This window comes from Aquarana catesbeiana, linkage group LG03 (assembly GCF_042186555.1).
Source record: "Aquarana catesbeiana isolate 2022-GZ linkage group LG03, ASM4218655v1, whole genome shotgun sequence".
Taxonomy (NCBI): domain Eukaryota; kingdom Metazoa; phylum Chordata; class Amphibia; order Anura; family Ranidae; genus Aquarana; species Aquarana catesbeiana.
The window spans coordinates 143,638,840-143,657,640 of record NC_133326.1 but is presented as its reverse complement, the minus strand read 5'-3'; the positions used below and the strand labels follow the sequence as shown (position 1 = coordinate 143,657,640).

The 18,801-nt window shown below is 43.9% G+C and overlaps 1 protein-coding gene across 2 annotated transcripts in view; it reads left to right on the top strand.

The window, feature by feature from the left end:
• RBM17 (RNA binding motif protein 17) overlaps nt 1-18,801 on the top strand; it is a 44,734-nt gene that overhangs the window by 438 nt on the left and 25,495 nt on the right. The window contains exons 2-5 of one of the 2 annotated variants that reach the window (XM_073619380.1): nt 4,788-4,926; nt 7,334-7,447; nt 11,012-11,178; nt 17,215-17,303. In XM_073619380.1, coding sequence (XP_073475481.1) covers nt 4,804-4,926; nt 7,334-7,447; nt 11,012-11,178; nt 17,215-17,303 — 493 coding nt within the window. In that variant the 5' untranslated portion in view covers nt 4,788-4,803. Of the gene's footprint in view, nt 1-4,787; nt 4,927-7,333; nt 7,448-11,011; nt 11,179-17,214; nt 17,313-18,801 lie in introns of both variants that reach the window. The other variant, XM_073619379.1, reaches the window with a different exon arrangement.

Below are 18,801 nucleotides of genomic sequence, written 5' to 3'. Positions count from 1 at the left end.
AGGGTTTATACCTAACAATCTCACACTGGGCGCCTTCATTCACATCCAAATAGAATCATAACTCATAATCATGCTGCTTTTTCTATTCTGTTGCAGTTTGTAAATACCTTGTTGTCACCCTGCCGATGAACCCTGCTAACCCCTCCTGTAGAGTGACAACGCTGAATGGCCTCCTGTGAAATCAATGCTGTGTTGTCGCCACATTGCCTTCATTTCTGATTTAACTATCATGTAGGCCGAGGGCCAGCAACCAGTAGATCACACCAGGTGACTGTTAGATCGCGGTCTGGGCTCGCTGACCCGCCATCCCAGAGCACCAAACAGAGTGCAGTGCAGAGGGACTGCTTGTAAAGTTGGAGCTGTAGTAGGGAGCATAAGCTGATGCCACCTCTGTAGGTCTGGCTCCTGTCCCATGTGGAGTGATACCAACTGCACTCCACCTCCTTATCCCTACTTGTGTTCTCCAGAGTGGTGCCAGCAGCAGCAAAGAAGAGATCTTCAGGTCAGTGTGAAGTAATAAACTGGACATAATAGTGTAGGGCTGCTTTCACACTGATGTGCTGCAGTTTACCCACACCGCGGGTGCAGTGTACCTGCAAATTTCCTGTGGGTTTGCTGTGCTTAGCCATAGACTTCTATCGTATTCTGCGAGTTTGGTGCACTTTCTGATTGCAGGAGTTTTGTTGCACTTTGAGAACGTGCACCACACCTACAGGATATAATAGAAGTCTATGGAAAAGGGCAGCTAAACCAGGAACGTCGCAAATGCACTGCACCCAAGGTGCAGGTAAACTGCAGCACATTAGTGTGAAAGCAGCCTTATAGGGGGCTCAAAACAAGGGTTCATTTGCAGTTTGGGGGGATGGTAAAACCCCATAGTTAAGACGTGCTTACCACCCCTGCCCCAACTGCACTCCCTTTAGCTGCAATGGCCAGCATGACCCATTCAAGTGAATGAGGCCACAATGCAAGTGCCATGCAATCTTGTGCAGTACAGCGAAGGGGTTAAAGCAGGCATTGTTGCTTTCTCACAACCTGCTTTAACCTCTTGGACCTCGCAGAAGCTTGCCGTTGTGGGGCGCTTGCAGAGTTGCCCTATTTAGGTGAATGGGTCGGATTTGGCAGGCGGTAGTACCCACCAAAAACAAGGGGCTTAATTCCTGCTGCAGCATGTGTACACCTTTTGGTTGCTGCTTCAGCAGCTAAAGGGGGTATGGATTGGGGGCAGTAAATTCGCAGATCAACCACAGGGTTTTACCACCCTTGTGTTAACGAGTCCCAAAGGGTACCGCTGCCAAATGCAACTAAGTGATCATTCACTGGTGCAGCAGGCACTGCTGCTCCTCTGAAAAGCAGTTTGAGATTGTTTGACAGGTGGTGAGGAGGCGATATCTTGCCTCCTCACCACCTGATTTAAACCCTTGATTGCTGTGCAATACACGTGATTGTGACATGGAAGTACGGCAGTTAGAGCTTTAAATTAGGTGTGTGGAGGAGACACTGTGCCCGTTGATCTATGACTTCCTGTTCAGGTAGATCTCCACCTCTTTAAGGTTGCCTACCCCTGATGTAGGCATAGTACTTGTGATAAATGTAGGTTCAGCTGGCACCCTGCGTCTAGAGGAAGTGATTCTCTGGAGGACATAAGAACATTGTGGCCTCTATGGTAATATATATATATATATATATATCCACAAAAATGTTTACCAAAAGGCAGACTTTAAAGTGATTCTAAAGATTTTTTTTTTTTTTTTCCGAAAAAAAACCCAAACATGTTATATGTACCTGCCCTGTGCAATGGCTTTGCACAAATAAACCTGATCCTTTTCTTATGGGGTCTCCCACTAGAGGTCTTGGCTCCTCCTCTTTTCCGAGTGCCCCCATAGCAAGGTGCTTGCTATAGGAGCAGTTGTGTGGGCCTAAGCCATACCGTGTGCATCTATTGACGCACACAGTGCGGCTCAGTCCGGCTCCCTGTGAGCAGAATTTGATTGACAGCAGCAGGAACCAATGGCTCCTTTGAGAGAAGAGCAGCGCTGCTGCAGACAGGCACATACCTGAGCCTGATGTCCATCCAGTGAAGTATTTAAGAGAAGGCTGGTGGAACCTGACATTGAAATTTTTTTCATCTTAATGCAGAGAATGCATTAAGGTACAAAAATTGTTTTACCTTTACAACCACTTTAAGGGGCTTGTTCACACTGTGTGTAGTGACTGATGTGTTTCTGTCCCTGGGCAATGATGGCAACCTCAAGGGCACATAGAAAACAATTGTTTCCTATGTACCCTGTTCACAAAACATCACCGCCTTCAGGTGGATTGCACGCATGCTACATTTTTTCACAATGTATTAGATCACCTTAAAGGGTTAATTCACCTTTAAAAAAAAAAAAGTAAAAGGTGAACTAACACTTTACACCCTTCCCAGCCCCCTATTCCTGCTGTACCTGCCCCCATGGGTGATGAGCTGTCAGTGCCCACACAGCTGGTTTAGCAGTCTGTGGAGTTTAAATCCCTGCTTTTCTTTTATTTTTCTGCAGGGCTTCCAGGATGGATCAGAACAGTACTCTGCCTGTGCTGACTAATCAGAACTGCTCTGATCTGTCCTGGAAGCGCTGTAGAAGGAAGAGGAAAAAGAGCTAAGATTTCAAATCTCTGGACCGCTACACCAGCTGCGTGGGGCACTTGACTCACAGTTGGAGGAAAAAAAGCAGCACTGCCTTGTAAAACTGCAAAGAGCCACCTCCTCACCGCAGTTTTGCCTGGAGTTTGACCTAAAGTGTTACTAATCCCACAATTGTAATAATCAGTCTGTATATGCAGTAAAGCATGCTTATTATATTAACTGTGGAACCTAAGGGGTTAATCCTGCACATTGTGTAAAAAGGCTGTTTGACCCTGTCTTTTCTGATCCTCCCCTTCTACCACTCTACCCAACCCATCTGCTGATAGTACAGAGCCTTGGGGGCACTCTGCACATGCTCAGTTAAGTGTTTATTGCTAGAGAGTGTTTTTTTTTTTTCTTGGGAGGGTACATGTGATCAGCACAGGGCCAATCAGCACTGTTCAGAGGGTCAGGGGTCATGCAGCCTTATTGGACAGTCAAATGAGAATGAAAACTCTTCCTGCAAGTTGTATCCAGTGCTCGACCAGACACTGATAGAAATCACAAGACAAGACTGCTATATACTGCTGATGAAACAAAGTATTTAGCAGTTTATGTTTACTAAAATAATAACATTTCCATGTTCTGTGTACTGTGGGAGGCCAGATATAGTGAATGCAGGGTCCTGGGTTTAGTAAGGTCAGTAGGGGCCAAGTTTCATGTGTTTGAGGTAGAGCTACTGTATATTACTTTGTAGATGAGAAGGTGGGTATAGTAGTGCTTCCCTAGTTTACCATTTCCTTATGGTAACTAGGATAAAAATATAGGAGCTACCATTGCTTCTTTTTTTTTTTTTTTTTTTTGCGTGTTTTACATATTTCAAGCTGTTGAGTGTTTCACTGCTTAGATCCTAATGTCAGGTTTGCACATGGATGTTTCAGGTCAGTGACTTGCTAAGAAGTGGAGGATAAATAAGAATGACTGCTTTAAAATTGGCTCTAAATAAGTCCACTCCATAAGAAATCATTAGTGGCCACTCTCATATTTCCATCATGAATGATTCCTTTAAGGCCCTTTCACACTGGGGCGGCGTCAGCGGTAAAGCGCTGCTATTGTATGCGACGCTTTACCGTCGGTATTCGGCCACTAGTGGGGCGGTTTTACCCCCTGCTAGCGGCCGAGAAAGGGTTAAAAACCACCGGAAAGCGCCTCTGCAGAGGCGCTTTGCCGGCGGGATATAGCCACGCTGTCCCATTGATTTCAGTGGGCAGGAGCGGTGTACACTCCGCTCCTTCACCGCTCCGAAGATGTTGCTAGCAGGACTTTTTTTCACGTCCTGCTAGCGCACCGCTCCAGTGTGAAAGCCCCAAGGGCTTTCACACTGGATACAAAGCAGCGGCACTTTCGGGTCGGTTTGCAGGTGCTATTATTAGCGCAATAGCGACTGCAAACCGCCCCAGTGCGAAAGGACCCTTAAGACTGGGTTCACACTAGTGCGAATCAGATGTGTTTCCCTGCGTCCAATTCGCATGACATGAGATTGTGACCGGCTCTCCACAGAGAGCTGATTAACACATCTCTGTGGCAGTTCATGAGTCCTGTGCATCTTTAGCTCTGTTTCAGGGCCGAATTCAGGCAAAAATTCAGACCGGATTCGTCCCTGGAACAAAGAACCGGACCCCTGCTGCGAGCCGCATCTGGCATCAGTGTGAACGCAGCCTAAAGGAGAACATTCATACTTGCCTCAGTGCTGCAGCATTAGTCCCATGTTCGCTCTAAGACTGGGAACTGAGCTATTACATGACTGCTGATCACTCAGCTCTTGGTCTTCTCAGAGTGGAGATAGTCAGTCTTTGCTCACTGCAGCCCTGGGCAGAGGAGAGGATGGCTTTGGCTCTCAGCCGTGTGCTGAGAGGTGAAGCTGGGTGGATACCAACAACATTGTAGGGATACAATAGCGGGCAATAGCCCGTTATTAACTGACTCTGGGTCACAGGAGAGCAAAACTGCATGCACTTCTGTGACCCAGAAGAGAAGTATGGGCAAAAAAGCTATGGCAATACTTCTCCTTTAAACTTCACCTATTTAGTCTCTCCTTCAAGAAATGTATCCTTGTTCATTCCCAGCTGGTGTTCTTCTGCGATAATTATTCTCAGCGCTTCTTTTTTTTTTTTCTTTCTAGCTTGAAGGTCAGAATCATGTCTTTATACGACGATTTAGCAGTTGAGACTAGTGATTCAAAAACAGAAGGATGGTCAAAAAACTTTAAGCTCCTGCAGTCACAATTGCAAGTCAAAAAGGCAGCTCTAACACAAGCAAAGGTAAGAAACTGTTTGCAGTGGTTTTCCTTCCTCTCTTGCGCTTTTTCCTTTTACTACTTGGCAGAGCAAACCTTTTACATGTAATTAGTACATTGAACGTATAGACTTTATGCACACTGCAGCTCAAAGAAGCTACTCCTACGGCCGTTTGAGTTTTTTTTTCTTTTACTTGTCTCTGCCTGTGAATTCCCCTCCATGTTAGCTTATGTATCCATGCCGACTGTAGGCATTTTCAGGAGTTTTGTGGCAGGGGAGTTTACAGGCAGAAAAAAAACTTCAGACCTCTGCTGAAAGAATACTTTACTGAGTGGACCTCCATGAATATTTAATTTGATTCCCCATCCTAAAGCAATGATGTGATGTTGATCCATTGCTTAAAGTGGCACTAAAGTCTTTTTTAAGGAATTGCGAGCAGGCAGGTTGTTTATTGCAGAAGAAACATGCAATTCTTCTACTGCAGTAAAATAAACCTCATTCTAATTGCACTCCGTATACATTCCTGCACTGTTCCTGTTTGCCACGATGGCTGAATGCCTGTGCGTAAGTGGGAGTTACATCATCCCATGCCAGCCTATCAAGATGGCTGAAGACCGGCCCTGAAAGAAGCCAGGGAGAAGATGCCGGCAAGGGACCTCGACGGCATCAGACTGTTAGTTAAAGTAGAATTCCAGGCTAAACTTAAACATGCTTGCTTACCCATCTTAACACCTATGCTGACTAACCTGGGTAAGAAAGATGTATATACCTCTCTGTTTTCAGCCAGCTCTGATCCATTCACATGATCAGTAGTCAGGGGTGGTTGCAGAGGAGAGGAGGGAGTTCTGACAACAGATGGGCCATAGGAGCCTGTGGGAGACGTCACTCCAGGCTTTACCAGCTGTTGTTGAATGCTCCCTCCTCTTCCATACAGCCACTGCTGGCTGACATGGGATCATACTATTGGACCAGAGTAGGCAGAAAATAGGTAAGACTAGGTGTTAAGAGAAGGGAGGAAGCATTTTTAAGATTAGTTGGGTTTAGCCTGGAGTATTGCAGACTTTATTTCTGCTTTAAAGTAGTTTTAAAGGCTAACATTTTTACATTAAAGGAGGAGTCCAGCCTGAACTCATTCGGCTCGGATTCTCCTATGGGTCACAGGAGTGCAATTCGTTTTGCACTCCTGTGACACATTTTCAGCAGAGAGTGGTCTGAAGTCTGCTCTCTGCTTATGTCACTCAGATCAGTCCAGGCACCGCGTCATCCTGACTTTGGAAGTCTGGATCCGCCAGGTGCCTGGACTGATGGCAGTCTCAGCGAGCCGCTGAGACTGCCGCCTTCCGCCCTTCCACAGCTCAGCACTCCAATGAGCATGGAGGAGCAGAGCAGGAGAGCTGCTGATTGACAGTCCGCTGCTCGGGGAGGTGCGAGAACCGAGCCATCGGCGGTTTTCAGTGGCTCGGTTCTCAGTGCAGAGGCGGCGGGGGACAGATGTATCGGCCCGATGCTGCATCCATAGTATAATAGGCAAAAAACGCCAAACCCATTCTTCTTCTTTTAAATACATCTATTACCTACATGAAGCAATCATCTGTCATATAAAAAAAACCAAAAAAAAAAAAAAACATTTTATCGTACGATATTACTGACCGTTATTTGCTGCATTATCAACTTTCCTTGCTTTCTTGTATATGAATTTCCATCCAACAGTGTGCTCCCAGATCCATGTGACCCACCTTTTAGGACTACATGTCCATCATGCTTTGTGCTAATGCTCATGCGCATGGGCTCCTGTTCACTGTTATAACAGCTGAAGCAAGGATGAGCAGACTCCCCACCAGCAGCTGAGAAGGTAGGGCTGGTTTAAGCAGCTGGGCTTCCTGTGTGTGCAGACACAGGTGGCATTAGGATGCAATTGTGTAGTTCTAACTCCTGAGCGTGCACGCAAAGGTGCCTCCATCAGATCGGCACTGGGTAGAGGGAACTAAAGAGAAGAAAAAGTGGCTTAAAGACAGAAAACTAATGAAAAGGTACAAATCTGAAACGACAGATTACACTTATTGCTTAAGTTTATAGGTACCTTACCATCTGTTTTTTCCTACTGGCTTGCATGTTATTACATGGACATATGAGCTGACATTACAGGGTGCATCGAGGTAATAGGTATTTAGTCTATCTAACTGGACAAATATGTGCTGTAGTTGGGACATAAGTGTATTGTATCTTGTTTTACATGATAGTTGCGTAAAAGTGACCCAGTGGTGACAGGGTTGTTTTGAATGTTGAATATAGTAGGGAAGAAAGTAATTCCTATTGATTTAATTTAAGTGTAACTAAATAAGTAAAAAAAAATAGCAAAAATGTTGCTCTGCCTATAGTTGTATAAAGAATGCAAAATTAGGGTAAATAGTTGCTTTTTTTCCCCCCCCAGACTCAAAGAACAAAACAGAGCACAGTACTAGCACCTGTTATTGACCTTAAAAGAGCCAGTGCTGATGACCGACAAATTGTTGATACTCCACCCCATGTGGCCGCTGGACTAAAGGTACCATTATTAGCTGTTATTTTGGAATTGTTACAAATTACTATTACTGTTATGATTCCTACTGTATTAAACTGTATTGTAATTGTACTGTCTGTCTTTATGTTGTAAAGATCTGCATAAACGGTTATTGCTATATAAATCCTGTATAATAATAATCACATCAGGAAAAAAAAAACTTTGAAGCACTAGGTTAAAAATGATGGATTATTTAAAGAATTTCCAAAGGCTTGGCAAAAATTCCCATTTGATGTATAATGAGGTTGCAGCACTAGGAGTGAGACCTTTTTCATAAATCTAATCTTGAAAGATGATCCTTATATTATATATTATCAGTGCCACCACTCACCAAATGTAATGACCTCAAACAGTAAAGGAGGTCAAAGTATGCAAGTGATATATGTGCAATCTATTGTGATCAAAACCCATGATTCGCTTGTGACGGATCATCACCTTCACCAGGAATCAAGGTGTACACTTGTGGAAATCCAAGACCTTGCTGCATTTTCTTTTTCCCATTATAAAAGACCTCACCGCATTTTTAGAAGTATTACACTAGGGTCGGTTCACACTGGGACGACTTGGGATCCGACTTGTACGCCCTCAAGTCGCCCCAAGTCGCCCCAGAAAGAGATTCACATTTAAGTGAATGGGAGCGTCTGAATAGACACTACTGAAGTCGCTCCGACTTCAGAGCGTACTCCCTGTACTACTTGGATCCGACTTGGTAGGCGACCTGTACCATAGAAATCAATGGAAGTCGCCTCCAAGTCGGATCTCTCTCTCAAAGTCAAGCGACTTTGCAGGGAAAACCCCTCCCTCCCAGAGAGCTGATTGTCCTGTGATTGGCCACAGCCAAAGTCGCCTGTCCTGGAGGCGACTTGAAGTCGCGTTGTAATTTGCTAAAGTCGCCGTGCAAAGTCGCGTTAAAGTCGTGTTGCCCCTGTGTGAATCGAGCCTAAGTAATCTCAGCAAGTTGAAAGCACAACCAGTCCTCCACATCCAAAAAAGTAATTCTTTTAGTAGCGTGTTTGTACAGCAAGGAAATATTCTTATAGCACAATAACGTGTGGGGTTTTTTTTTTTTTTTTTTTTTTTTTTTTTTTTAGTCCTCCACCATAAAATAAAAGCTGGCAGATCATAACTTACCTAAAAACACTGTCGTGCTGAACAAGCCAACAGCATGTGATGCCAGTTTCCAAAGCTCTACCCAATGCATTTCTGGATGTTATCCACAGCCCTAGTAGCAGCAAAGAATATTTTGCTAAAAGCTTACTGCATACAACATACATTATATGCACAGGACACAATAACCAAGGCACTGGATTAAAACAATGTAACCAAATGTATTTAAAAGACACATATCCAAGCTTGCATATAAGCAAGGTATGAGCAGCTCTGAGGTAGGGGGTGAAGCTTTCAACAAAGAGATGGCCCCTGCCCCCATCTATAACTGGCCTTCACAGCAAGGAGCACATGGAAGGGCAAATGCATAAAAGACAAAACCAGAGAAAATTCCCAGCTAAACTCACCAACCAAATCGTTAAAAACAGGGGTTTAGTTAGCACACATTTGCAGACGCATGCGTAAGCTGCGAGGCCCCTTCACAGCACCCTGTATCGCTTGCAGTCCTAACACTTATAAGTTTGAGAGTCTCTAAAGTGGGAGTACATGCATTTTAATGGATAGATGAGGGGCAGGTGGGCCTGGAGGTAGCCCAATCCTTTCACCTTTTGATCCACAACAGCTCAGGCCAGCAGATCATGGACACTGGTGATGGAGAGCCAAACTTGCCAAAAAGTATGCCACTAGTGGAATCTGAACTGCTTCCCTCCAAAGCATAGTACACATGGACTGAATGTCAAACGGCATCAGCTGGTAAAATAGAAACAGACCAACATTCGGCCTGTGTGGCTTCTGTCTAAAGGGCATGGTCGAAAAAGGTCTGCTGATCGGCTCCCGATCAGCGCTCTGAGCAATTGGCTCAGAGCGCTGACCAGAGTGTTCTGGCGGCGGGCGTACCCCCTGTCAGAACACAATAGCACAGCAGGGGAGATCGCTGTACTAACATCAGGTTGTTAGTACAGTGGCTCCTCCCGAGGTGTCGATTGTTTTTTAATCAGCCCTGCTGGGTTGAATGAAAAAAAAAATTATAGTGTGTACCAGGCTTTACCCCCTACCTCAGAGCTGCTCTTCCCTTGCCTATATGTAAGTTTGGATATGTGTTTTGTAAATTTATATTTGGTTACATTGTTCTAATCCCGCACCTTGGTTACTCTGTTTCCTCTGCATGCAACCCAGATCCCTCTCGGATCTGATGACTGCCAAGAGCTGCAGATTATAGTTTGTCTTAAATGGCCTGGTTTTGGACTTGCCATTTACCTTGGTCCGTAGGTTTACCTGTGTGAGCCTTGCTGTAATTACTAAATGAGCTGCGGATCTCCCTACCACCTCTTTGCTGCCATTTCCTATTTAACTTTTTTCTTTGGACTTTGTAACATACCATATTCTCAGCAATTGTTATGAGTGTTTTTGGTTTGTGTGCCAGAATCTAGGCTAACAACACTAAGGTTTCCTGTTGTCTCGTTGCAACCTGATCCCCCCAATACTGCAAGATAAGTACATTTGAGGGGAGGATCTCAGATATCTATATGAGAGCAGACGTCCACAATGACAACAACACTGAGATTTCATGCCATCTTACTAGAACTGAAACCCCCCCCCCACACACACACCCCCCCCCCACACACACCCCCCCCCCCCCACACACACACACACACACCCCCCCCCCACACACACACACACACACCCCCCCCCACACACACACACACACACACCCCCCCCACACACACACACACACCCCCCCACACACACACACACACACACACCCCCCCCCCACACACACACCCCCCCCACACCACACACACACACACACACACACACACACACTTATCTATATCTATTTACAGTATTGCTTGCACTTCATTATAATTCACGATTGTGGTCTGCATGTGAACCCAGGTGTGTGCTTTTTACGGCAACGTTGTCCTATGTTTTAACCTGTATTGCGCAGTCCGCATTACGGTATCTGTCGAATTTTGATATATAATAAAGTTCATAATTATAGGTAAGACTGCTGTTCGCCTTATTTCCCTCCTCACTTTTGAACTCCTCGGGGTATCTTCCCACTATGTGTCTTCATTCTCCATCCCCTCTATCACACATTTTCCTATTTTTGTGAACAATAAATGTCTTTGTTCAAGCATAAAAGTGACAGGCGCCCATCTTTCTATCTTGTACATCACCCACTATGCCTAGTAACCTGCACTCTGAGGAGGAATGTCGGCCCTCCCTGTCTCTGGGGGTCACCACCAGGCCTCCGGAAAGTGTGTGTGTGGGGGGGGCTACAAAACATATGGCAAGTGTATGGCACACATAGGCAAGTGTATGGCACACTGCACTTTGTACAGATTTGCAGTTATAAGAGAAAATCCAAAGGTATGTGTGCATAGTTTCTATAATTCTAAAGTGTTTTTGCTTAAATACATACATTTTTTGTTTTTGTAGGAACCTGTTCCAAGTGGATTTTCTACTGGGGATGTGTTGGTTCCATTGGCAGATGAGTATGACCCTATGTACCCTAATGAATTTGAAAAAGTAGTCAAACGACAGCGGGAGGAGAGACAGCGGCAACGTGAAATAGAAAGGCAAAAAGAAATTGAGGAGCGAGAAAAGTAAGCGCCTTTATACTTCTATATACTAAGCAATGACTGAGCCCTGCCTGACTCTGTAGCTCAGACAGGAAGCGGAGAGGTCCTGCTTTCTTTATGGTTCATTATTCCCAAGTAGGGTATGTTGTTTGTTTTTTTGTTTTGTTTTTTTAACAGTACTGAGCAAAATGGCACCTAGCATCAATTTCAGGTTTCACATTGTTATAGTGCAACACAATCAGAGGGGCATGTAAGCTAATACTAGCTGTCCACTAGATGGCACTCACTTAATTAGGAATACACAATGGCATGACAGAAGGAACTTCATATTGCAGGCCTGACACTTAATTTTTTATTTTCTATTAGTGTTGTGTGCTTCTGATGGGGTAGGAATTTGGTGAATACACTAGAAGGTTGTATGACATGTCCTGTTTGAGCTAAGGGGTATTTGCAAAACTCTGTTACCCTAAGACCCCATTCACACAGGGGCAACACGACTTGCAGGTCGCCTCAGCGAGGCGACCTGCAAACGACTGCCCGGGCGACTTGCAAAACGACTTCTGTATAGAAGTCTATGCAAGTCGCCCCCGAAGTCGTACAGGAACCTTTTTCTAAGTCGGAGCGACTTGCGTCGCTCCCCTTAGAACGGTTCCATAGCACAGAACGGGAGGCGACTAGGTCGCCTGACAAGTCGTCCCTGTGTGAATGGGCTCTTAGGCTTTGCAGGGTGTGGCAGTCTAAAGATTTTATATATATCTTTTACATATTGTCCTTTTTCCCTGTAATACTAAACGCTCCAGCAAGCAATGTACTTATTTGTACTTGTGTTTTTTATTTTAGTGGCTGTTTAGCGAGTAGCCTCTTGCCAAGTAGTGCAGAATATGTGGGTGCTTTAAAAATAAAACAGTGATGATGAACAAGTCTAAAGTCAATTTTAATGTTATTATTGTAGAAAAATGACTTTCTTTCTTCAGCACTATAACTATAAATGTCTAACAAAAGAAGCTGCTAGATTACACAGCTCAGACTGTTTATAGTAAAAAAAAAAAAAAAAAAATCATCTAAGCTGCTTGCCGGTGGGAGGGATTCATTTTAATACCAGTAATCTTTGCATGTGCAGTTTGCTTGTGCGTGCTTAAGCCAGCTGATTGAGCAACAAGGTCATTTTATTTCCTGCTGGTAGCAGTGCTCAGCTTACACTCCATCAACCAACTAATTATGGATGAAGTCATTCTGTGTTTTTTAGGTTATGTATTTTAAAGCAGTATGAATAAAACTACACTGCTTTCTTAAAGAAATGGTCACTTTGCCTATCAGAACAATCCAAACCTCGGTGCTTCAAGGTATGGGGGAGCACATGACCAGGATGCTGTGGCCATGAATGAGCAGCCAGTCACCAGATCCATATTCCTTTTTATCTAAGGATGTCATTGTCATTAGCCTCATGTAAGCTGCATCACGATCAGACACTGAACTAATTCAGGATTAAACTATTGAACAAATTGATTAGCAGGGAAGATACAGTGCATTCATAAAGTATTCAGACCACTTCACTTTTTTCAATTTTGTTATGTTGCAGCCTGATACTACAGTTTAAATCATTTTTTTTTCTCATTAACTACACTCGGTACCCAATAATGACAAAGCGAGAACAGAATTTTAGAAATGTCTGTGAATTTATTAAAAAGGAAAAACTGAAATATCACATTGGTATAAGTATTCAGACTCTTTGCAACACCAATTTCCTCAGGTGCCAACTATTTCTCTTGATCATTGCTGAGATGTTTCTACACCTTGATTGGAGTCCACCTGTGGTAAATTGGACATGATTTGGAAGGGCACACACCTCTCTAAAAGGCCTCACAGCTGACAATGCATACTGTATCAGAGCAAAAGCCATGAGGTCACAGGAACTGTCTACAGAGCTCAGAGACAAGATTATTTCTTCTTTTTTTAAAGCCACCTGACTGGCCACAACAGGACCCAAAAATAGCAGTTTTTACATCTCTAGTATTTATTTTAGGCCTCTGCTGTCTTTTATGACTTTAGGAGTGTAGGGTGGGTAGGATAAGAGGAAGTTTTGTTTTGGATAGGATACATAGATGGGTAAATGCTGTTCTTGCTTCCACTGACAAAGGCTTCAAAATACTTTCTTTAGTTCTGAGTACTAGGGTTGTACCGATACTAGTATCGGTATCGGCACCGATACCGAGCATTTGCCCAAGTACTTGTACTCGGGCAAATGCTCCCGATGCTTCCGCCGATACCTGGAAGTTAGCTGTGATCGGCGCGTGGGGGAGTTACAAGATTCTCCCCCAGCGGCTTTCAGCAGCTTTAGTGACATACAGCGGTGATCGCTCACCGCTGACTGTCACTGCATCCTCCTCCATGCCCCCTCCGTTCCTCTGTCCCCCTCCGCTGTCTCCCTCTCTTCCTCTCTCCTTCCCTGTGTCTCTCCGCTGTCCCCTCCGTTCTGCTGTGTCTCTCCGCTGTCCCCCTCCGTTCCTCTCTCCTTCCCTGTGTCTCTTCGCTGTCCCCTCCGTTCCCCTCTCCTTCTCTGTCCCCTCTGTTCTGCTGTCTCTCTCCGCTGTGTGAATGGACAGAGTCAGCTGACTCTGTCCATTCACATAACTGAAACATTGTAATCTCCTGTGATTACGATGTGTCAGTTTATGAATGGAGAGGAGCCGCTGTCTTCTCTCCATTCATTCTCAGTGCAGCTGAGGCTGCAGAGAAAGGGACTGGGGAATCTCTATCCTCGGTCTCTTTCTTTGTCTCAAGGGGGAGATATCAGAGGTCTGTTAAGACCCCTGATATCTCACCAAAGCCCCCCAACAGGGCTGATTAAAAAAAAAAACAAAAACAAAAAACATATAAAGAATAAAAAAAATACAAAAAAACACACACATACACCGTTCACCCCCCCCCCCCAAAAAAAGAAAACACTGTTAAAAAAAAAAAACACTGTCACGTGACATTAAAAAAAAAGTATCGGTAATCGGTATCGGCGAGTACTTGAAAAAAAGTATCGGTACTTGTACTCGGTCCTAAAAAAGTGGTATCGGGACAACCCTACTGAGTACCTTCATAAGGTATAACTGTTGCAATGGTAACATAGCAAGGAGACGATATGAAAGAGATTTTATTGGCTGAACTGTAATTCAGCTTATTAGAACGTTAGCAGTAGCAGCACCATGCTCTTTCAGAATATTACCTTGTTGCAGATTCCATATACAGTGCCTTGAAAAAGTAGTCATACCCTTTGAAATTTTCCACATTTTGTCATGTCACAACCAATAAAAGTAAATGTATTTTATTGGGATTTTATGTGATCGACCAACACAAAGTGGCACATAATTGCGAAGTGGAAGGAAATGATAAATGGTTTTCAACATTTCAGATATCTGTAAAAAAAAAATTTACATTTGTATTCAGCCCCCATTACTCTGATACCCCTAATTAAAATCTAGTGGAACCGATTGCCTTCAGAAGTCACCTAATTAGTAAATGAAGCCCACCTGTGTGTAAATTAATCTCAGTATAAATACAGCTGTTCTGTGAAGCCCTCAAAGGTTCGTTAGAGAACCTTAGTAAGGAAACTGCATCATGGAGGCCAAGGAACACACCAGACAGGTCAGGTATAAAGTTGTGGAGAAGTTTAAAGCAGGGTTAGGTTATAAAAAAAATATCCCAAGTTTTGAACATCTCACGGAGCACTGTTCAATCCATCATCCAAAAATGGAAAGGGTATGGCACAACTGCAAACTTACCACGTTCATGGCCATCCACCTAAACTGACAGGCTGGGCAAGGAGAGCATTAATCAGAGAAGCAGCCAAGAGGCCCATGCTAACTCTGGAGGAGCTGCAGAGATCCACAGCTCAGGTGGGAGAATCTGTCCACAGGACAACTATTAATCGTGCTCTCCACAAATCTGGTCTTTATGGAAGAGTGGCAAGAAGAAAGCCATTGTTAAAAGAAAGCCATAAGAAGTTATTATTATTATACAGAATTTATATAGCACCAACAGTTTACGCAACACTTTACAATATAAAAGGGAGACAATACAGTTACAATAAAATACCCAAGAGGATTAAGAGGGCCCTGCTCAGAAGAGCTCACAATCTAATAGGTTGGGGCAAGTGGTACAAAAGGTTGTGACCGTGGGGAATGAGCTGATGTAAGTGGTAAAAGTTTGTGAGAAGTCATGCGGGGGACACAGCAAACATATGGAAGAAGGTACTCTGGTTAGATGAGACCAAAATTGAACTTTATGGCCTAAAAGCAAAACGCTATGTGTGGCGGAACACTAATGCCCGTACACACGGTCGGACTTTGTTCGGACATTCCGACGACAAAATCCTAGGATTTTTTCCGACAGATGTTGGCTCAAACTGGTCTTGCGTACACACGGTCACACAAAGTTGTCGGAAAATCCGATCGTTCTAAACGCGGTGACGTAAAACACGTACGTCGGGACTATAAACAGGGCAGTGGCTAATAGCTTTCATCTCTTTATTTATTCTGAGCATGCGTGGCACTTTGTCCGTCGGATTTGTGTACACACGATCGGAATTTCTGACAACGGATTTTGTTGTCGGAAAATTTTATATCCTGCTCTCAAACTTTGTGTGTCGGAAAATCCGATGGAAAATGTGTGATGAAGCCTACACACGGTCGGAATTTCCGACAACAAGGTCCTATCACACATTTTCCATCGGAAAATCCGACCGTGTGTACGGGGCATAACACTGCACATCACCATGAACACCCCATCCCCACCGTGAAACATGGTGGTGGCAGCATCATGTTGTGGGGATACTTTTCTTCAGCAGGGACAGGGAAGCTGGTCAGAGTTGAAAGGAAGATGGTTGGAGCCAAATACAGAGCAATCCTAGAAGAAAACCTGTTGGAGTCTGCAAAAGACTTGAGACTAGGGCGGAGCTTCACCTTCCAGCAGAACAACCGCCCTAAACATACAGCCAGAGCTACAATGGAATGGTTTAGAGCAAAGCATATTTCTGTGTTAGAATGACCCAGTCAAAGTCCACTGTGGGCGACACAGTGGTGTAGTGGGTAGGGTCGCTGGTTCGAATCCCAACCACGTCACTACCTGCCTGGAGTTTGCATGTTCTCCCTGTGCCTGCGTGGGTTTCCTCCCACACTCCAAAGACATGCTGGTAGGTTAATTGGCTTCTGTCCAAAAAAATTAGCCCTAGTATAGTAATGTGAGTTGGGGACCTTGGATTGTAGGCTTCTTGAGGGTAGGGACCGATGTGAGTGTGCGATGTATGTGTGGAGCATTGCGTAGGTTGACGGCGCTATATAGGTACCTTTAAATACATAATGATATAATAGATGAACATCTTAATGAGACACAATGTACAGGGATAGGGACAATTGTAGACACGCACCCACACTCACTCAGGTTGAACTGGATGGACTGGTGTCTTTATTCAACCTTACTAACTATGTAACCTAAATCCAACTGAAAATCTGTGGCAAGACTTGAAACTTGCTGTTCAGACGCTCTCCATCCAATCTGACAGAGCTTGTGCTATTTTGCAAAGAAGAATGGGCAAAAATGTCACTCGCTAGATGTACAAAGCTGGTAGAGACCTCTCCAAAAAGACTTGCAGCTGTAATTGCAGTGAAAGGTGATTCTACAATGTATTGACTCAGGGGGGCTGAATACAAATGCACACCACACTTTTCACATTTATTTGTAATAAGTTTTGAAAACCATTTATCATTTTCCTTCCACTTCACAATTATGTGCCACTTTGTGTTGGTTGGTCCATCACATAAAATTCCAATAAAATACATTTACGTTTTTGGTTGTAACATGACAAAATGTGGAGAATTTCAAGGGGTATGCATACTTTTTCAAAGTACTGTAAGGAGAAGGTGGGTTTTAATGGCAAGCTAGTGTGAGTGAGGCTTAAATATTACCATTGTTTTCTTTTTGTATTATGCATGTTTTCAGTAGTTATACTTTGCATCCAATGTGTCTGTTCATTTTTGCGTTTTTATATTTACATACTGTGCTCCTATTATTAAGGAGGCGTAAGGATCGTCATGAAGCTAGCGGATTTTCTCGTAAACCTGAACCTGAATCTGATGAGGATGAAGAATATGAAAGGGAAAGACGTAAGAGGCGTAAGTTACTTTTTAACCTTTGTTTCGACAGAATATGAAAAGGTTTAAACATTATTTTCTCCATTTCTTACTCATTTATTTGCTGTTCATTGGCATGCATTTGCTATTAATGGATGTGCAGTAACTCGCATAAATCTGTTTGCACTTCACCTTGCTTTAATGCAGAACTTTCAGGCATATATAAAAAGCCCATTTTAATCCAGGTATGCACCCATTTAAAATCCCTAAATGTACTTTTATGTGTTGGTTGAATATGTCTTTATATTGGCTCTCTGTATTCCCCTGTACAGGGGAACTCAGAACTCAACTGTAAGCCAATTGGCATTTGCTGAATGGAAGGGAGAGCGGAAAGAAATGAGCTCATAGGTGTGGTGTTGCTCCTACACTACCATTTCATAGGTGTGGTGCTGCTCCTACACTACCATTTACAGGTCCTTGACCAAAGTGTATTGCTTTAAGAAAAATGAGAATAAATTTAATTGGAATACTGATTAGAAGCAATGAAGATGGACTTTATAGGCACTCCACTACACAAAGTTAAAAGTAGAATATTTTATTACAAAAAAAATTAAAGAAATTAGACACTTTTTAATAAAACCTCATCACTATCAAAGAATTGCCTAAATAACAGTCACACCACCAGCTGGTGTCTATGGTCCTGATTGGATAGATTGATGGCAACGCAGCCATTGGCTCCCGCTGCTGTCAATCAAATCCAATGACCCGGGGGAGGGAAGTATAACATGTTTTATTTTTTGTTTTTTAAAAACGAACCTTTACATATCCTTTAGCTAGAAGGAAAAAGCATGGGTTTTATGATGATCAGTGAAAAATCTGAAAACTGTGCTTGGTGGCACTGGGACAGGGAGTGAAAGGGTTAACTTGGGGGGGGGGGGATTCAGGGGGTGATCGGGGGGTGAAAAGTGTGCCTATGTGTAGTGCTTGGTGTACTCACAATGGATGTCTTCTCTCGCACTGGAACCGAAAAGGGCTCCACAAGGGGAGGTGACATCACTTCCTCTGCCTGTGTTTACATTACACAGGCAGAGGAAGCATTTCGTTCACCAGAACCGATCAGCAGGTCCAGACCAAAAATCATTGGCCTGGGCCTGTAGACTGGTCGCTTCTGAAGCGAATCTGATCGTTGCTGAGATGGCAGGTGTGTGCATGTGCGCCCACACACCCATACACCTACGGCGATTTGTGCAGTGGTGCCAACCTGCCGCAGTATAATGACGGCAGCTGGTCGGCAACCGGTTAAACCACTCAGTTTGGGGTAAGCTGAATTGAAAACCTTTTGGTTTGTATATGTGTTAATACACACATATCCGAACTGTGTATGAAGCCACTTGCCTATAGTTTTGCCTTTGACCCCTTAGCGCCGACCGTACTCAAATTTGTGTTCGTGGCTTCAAGGGGTTAAACCGGAGGGGTGATGCCGGCTATGCTGAGACTGGAACGAAGCCGGAAATGGCTTCAATCCAGTCTC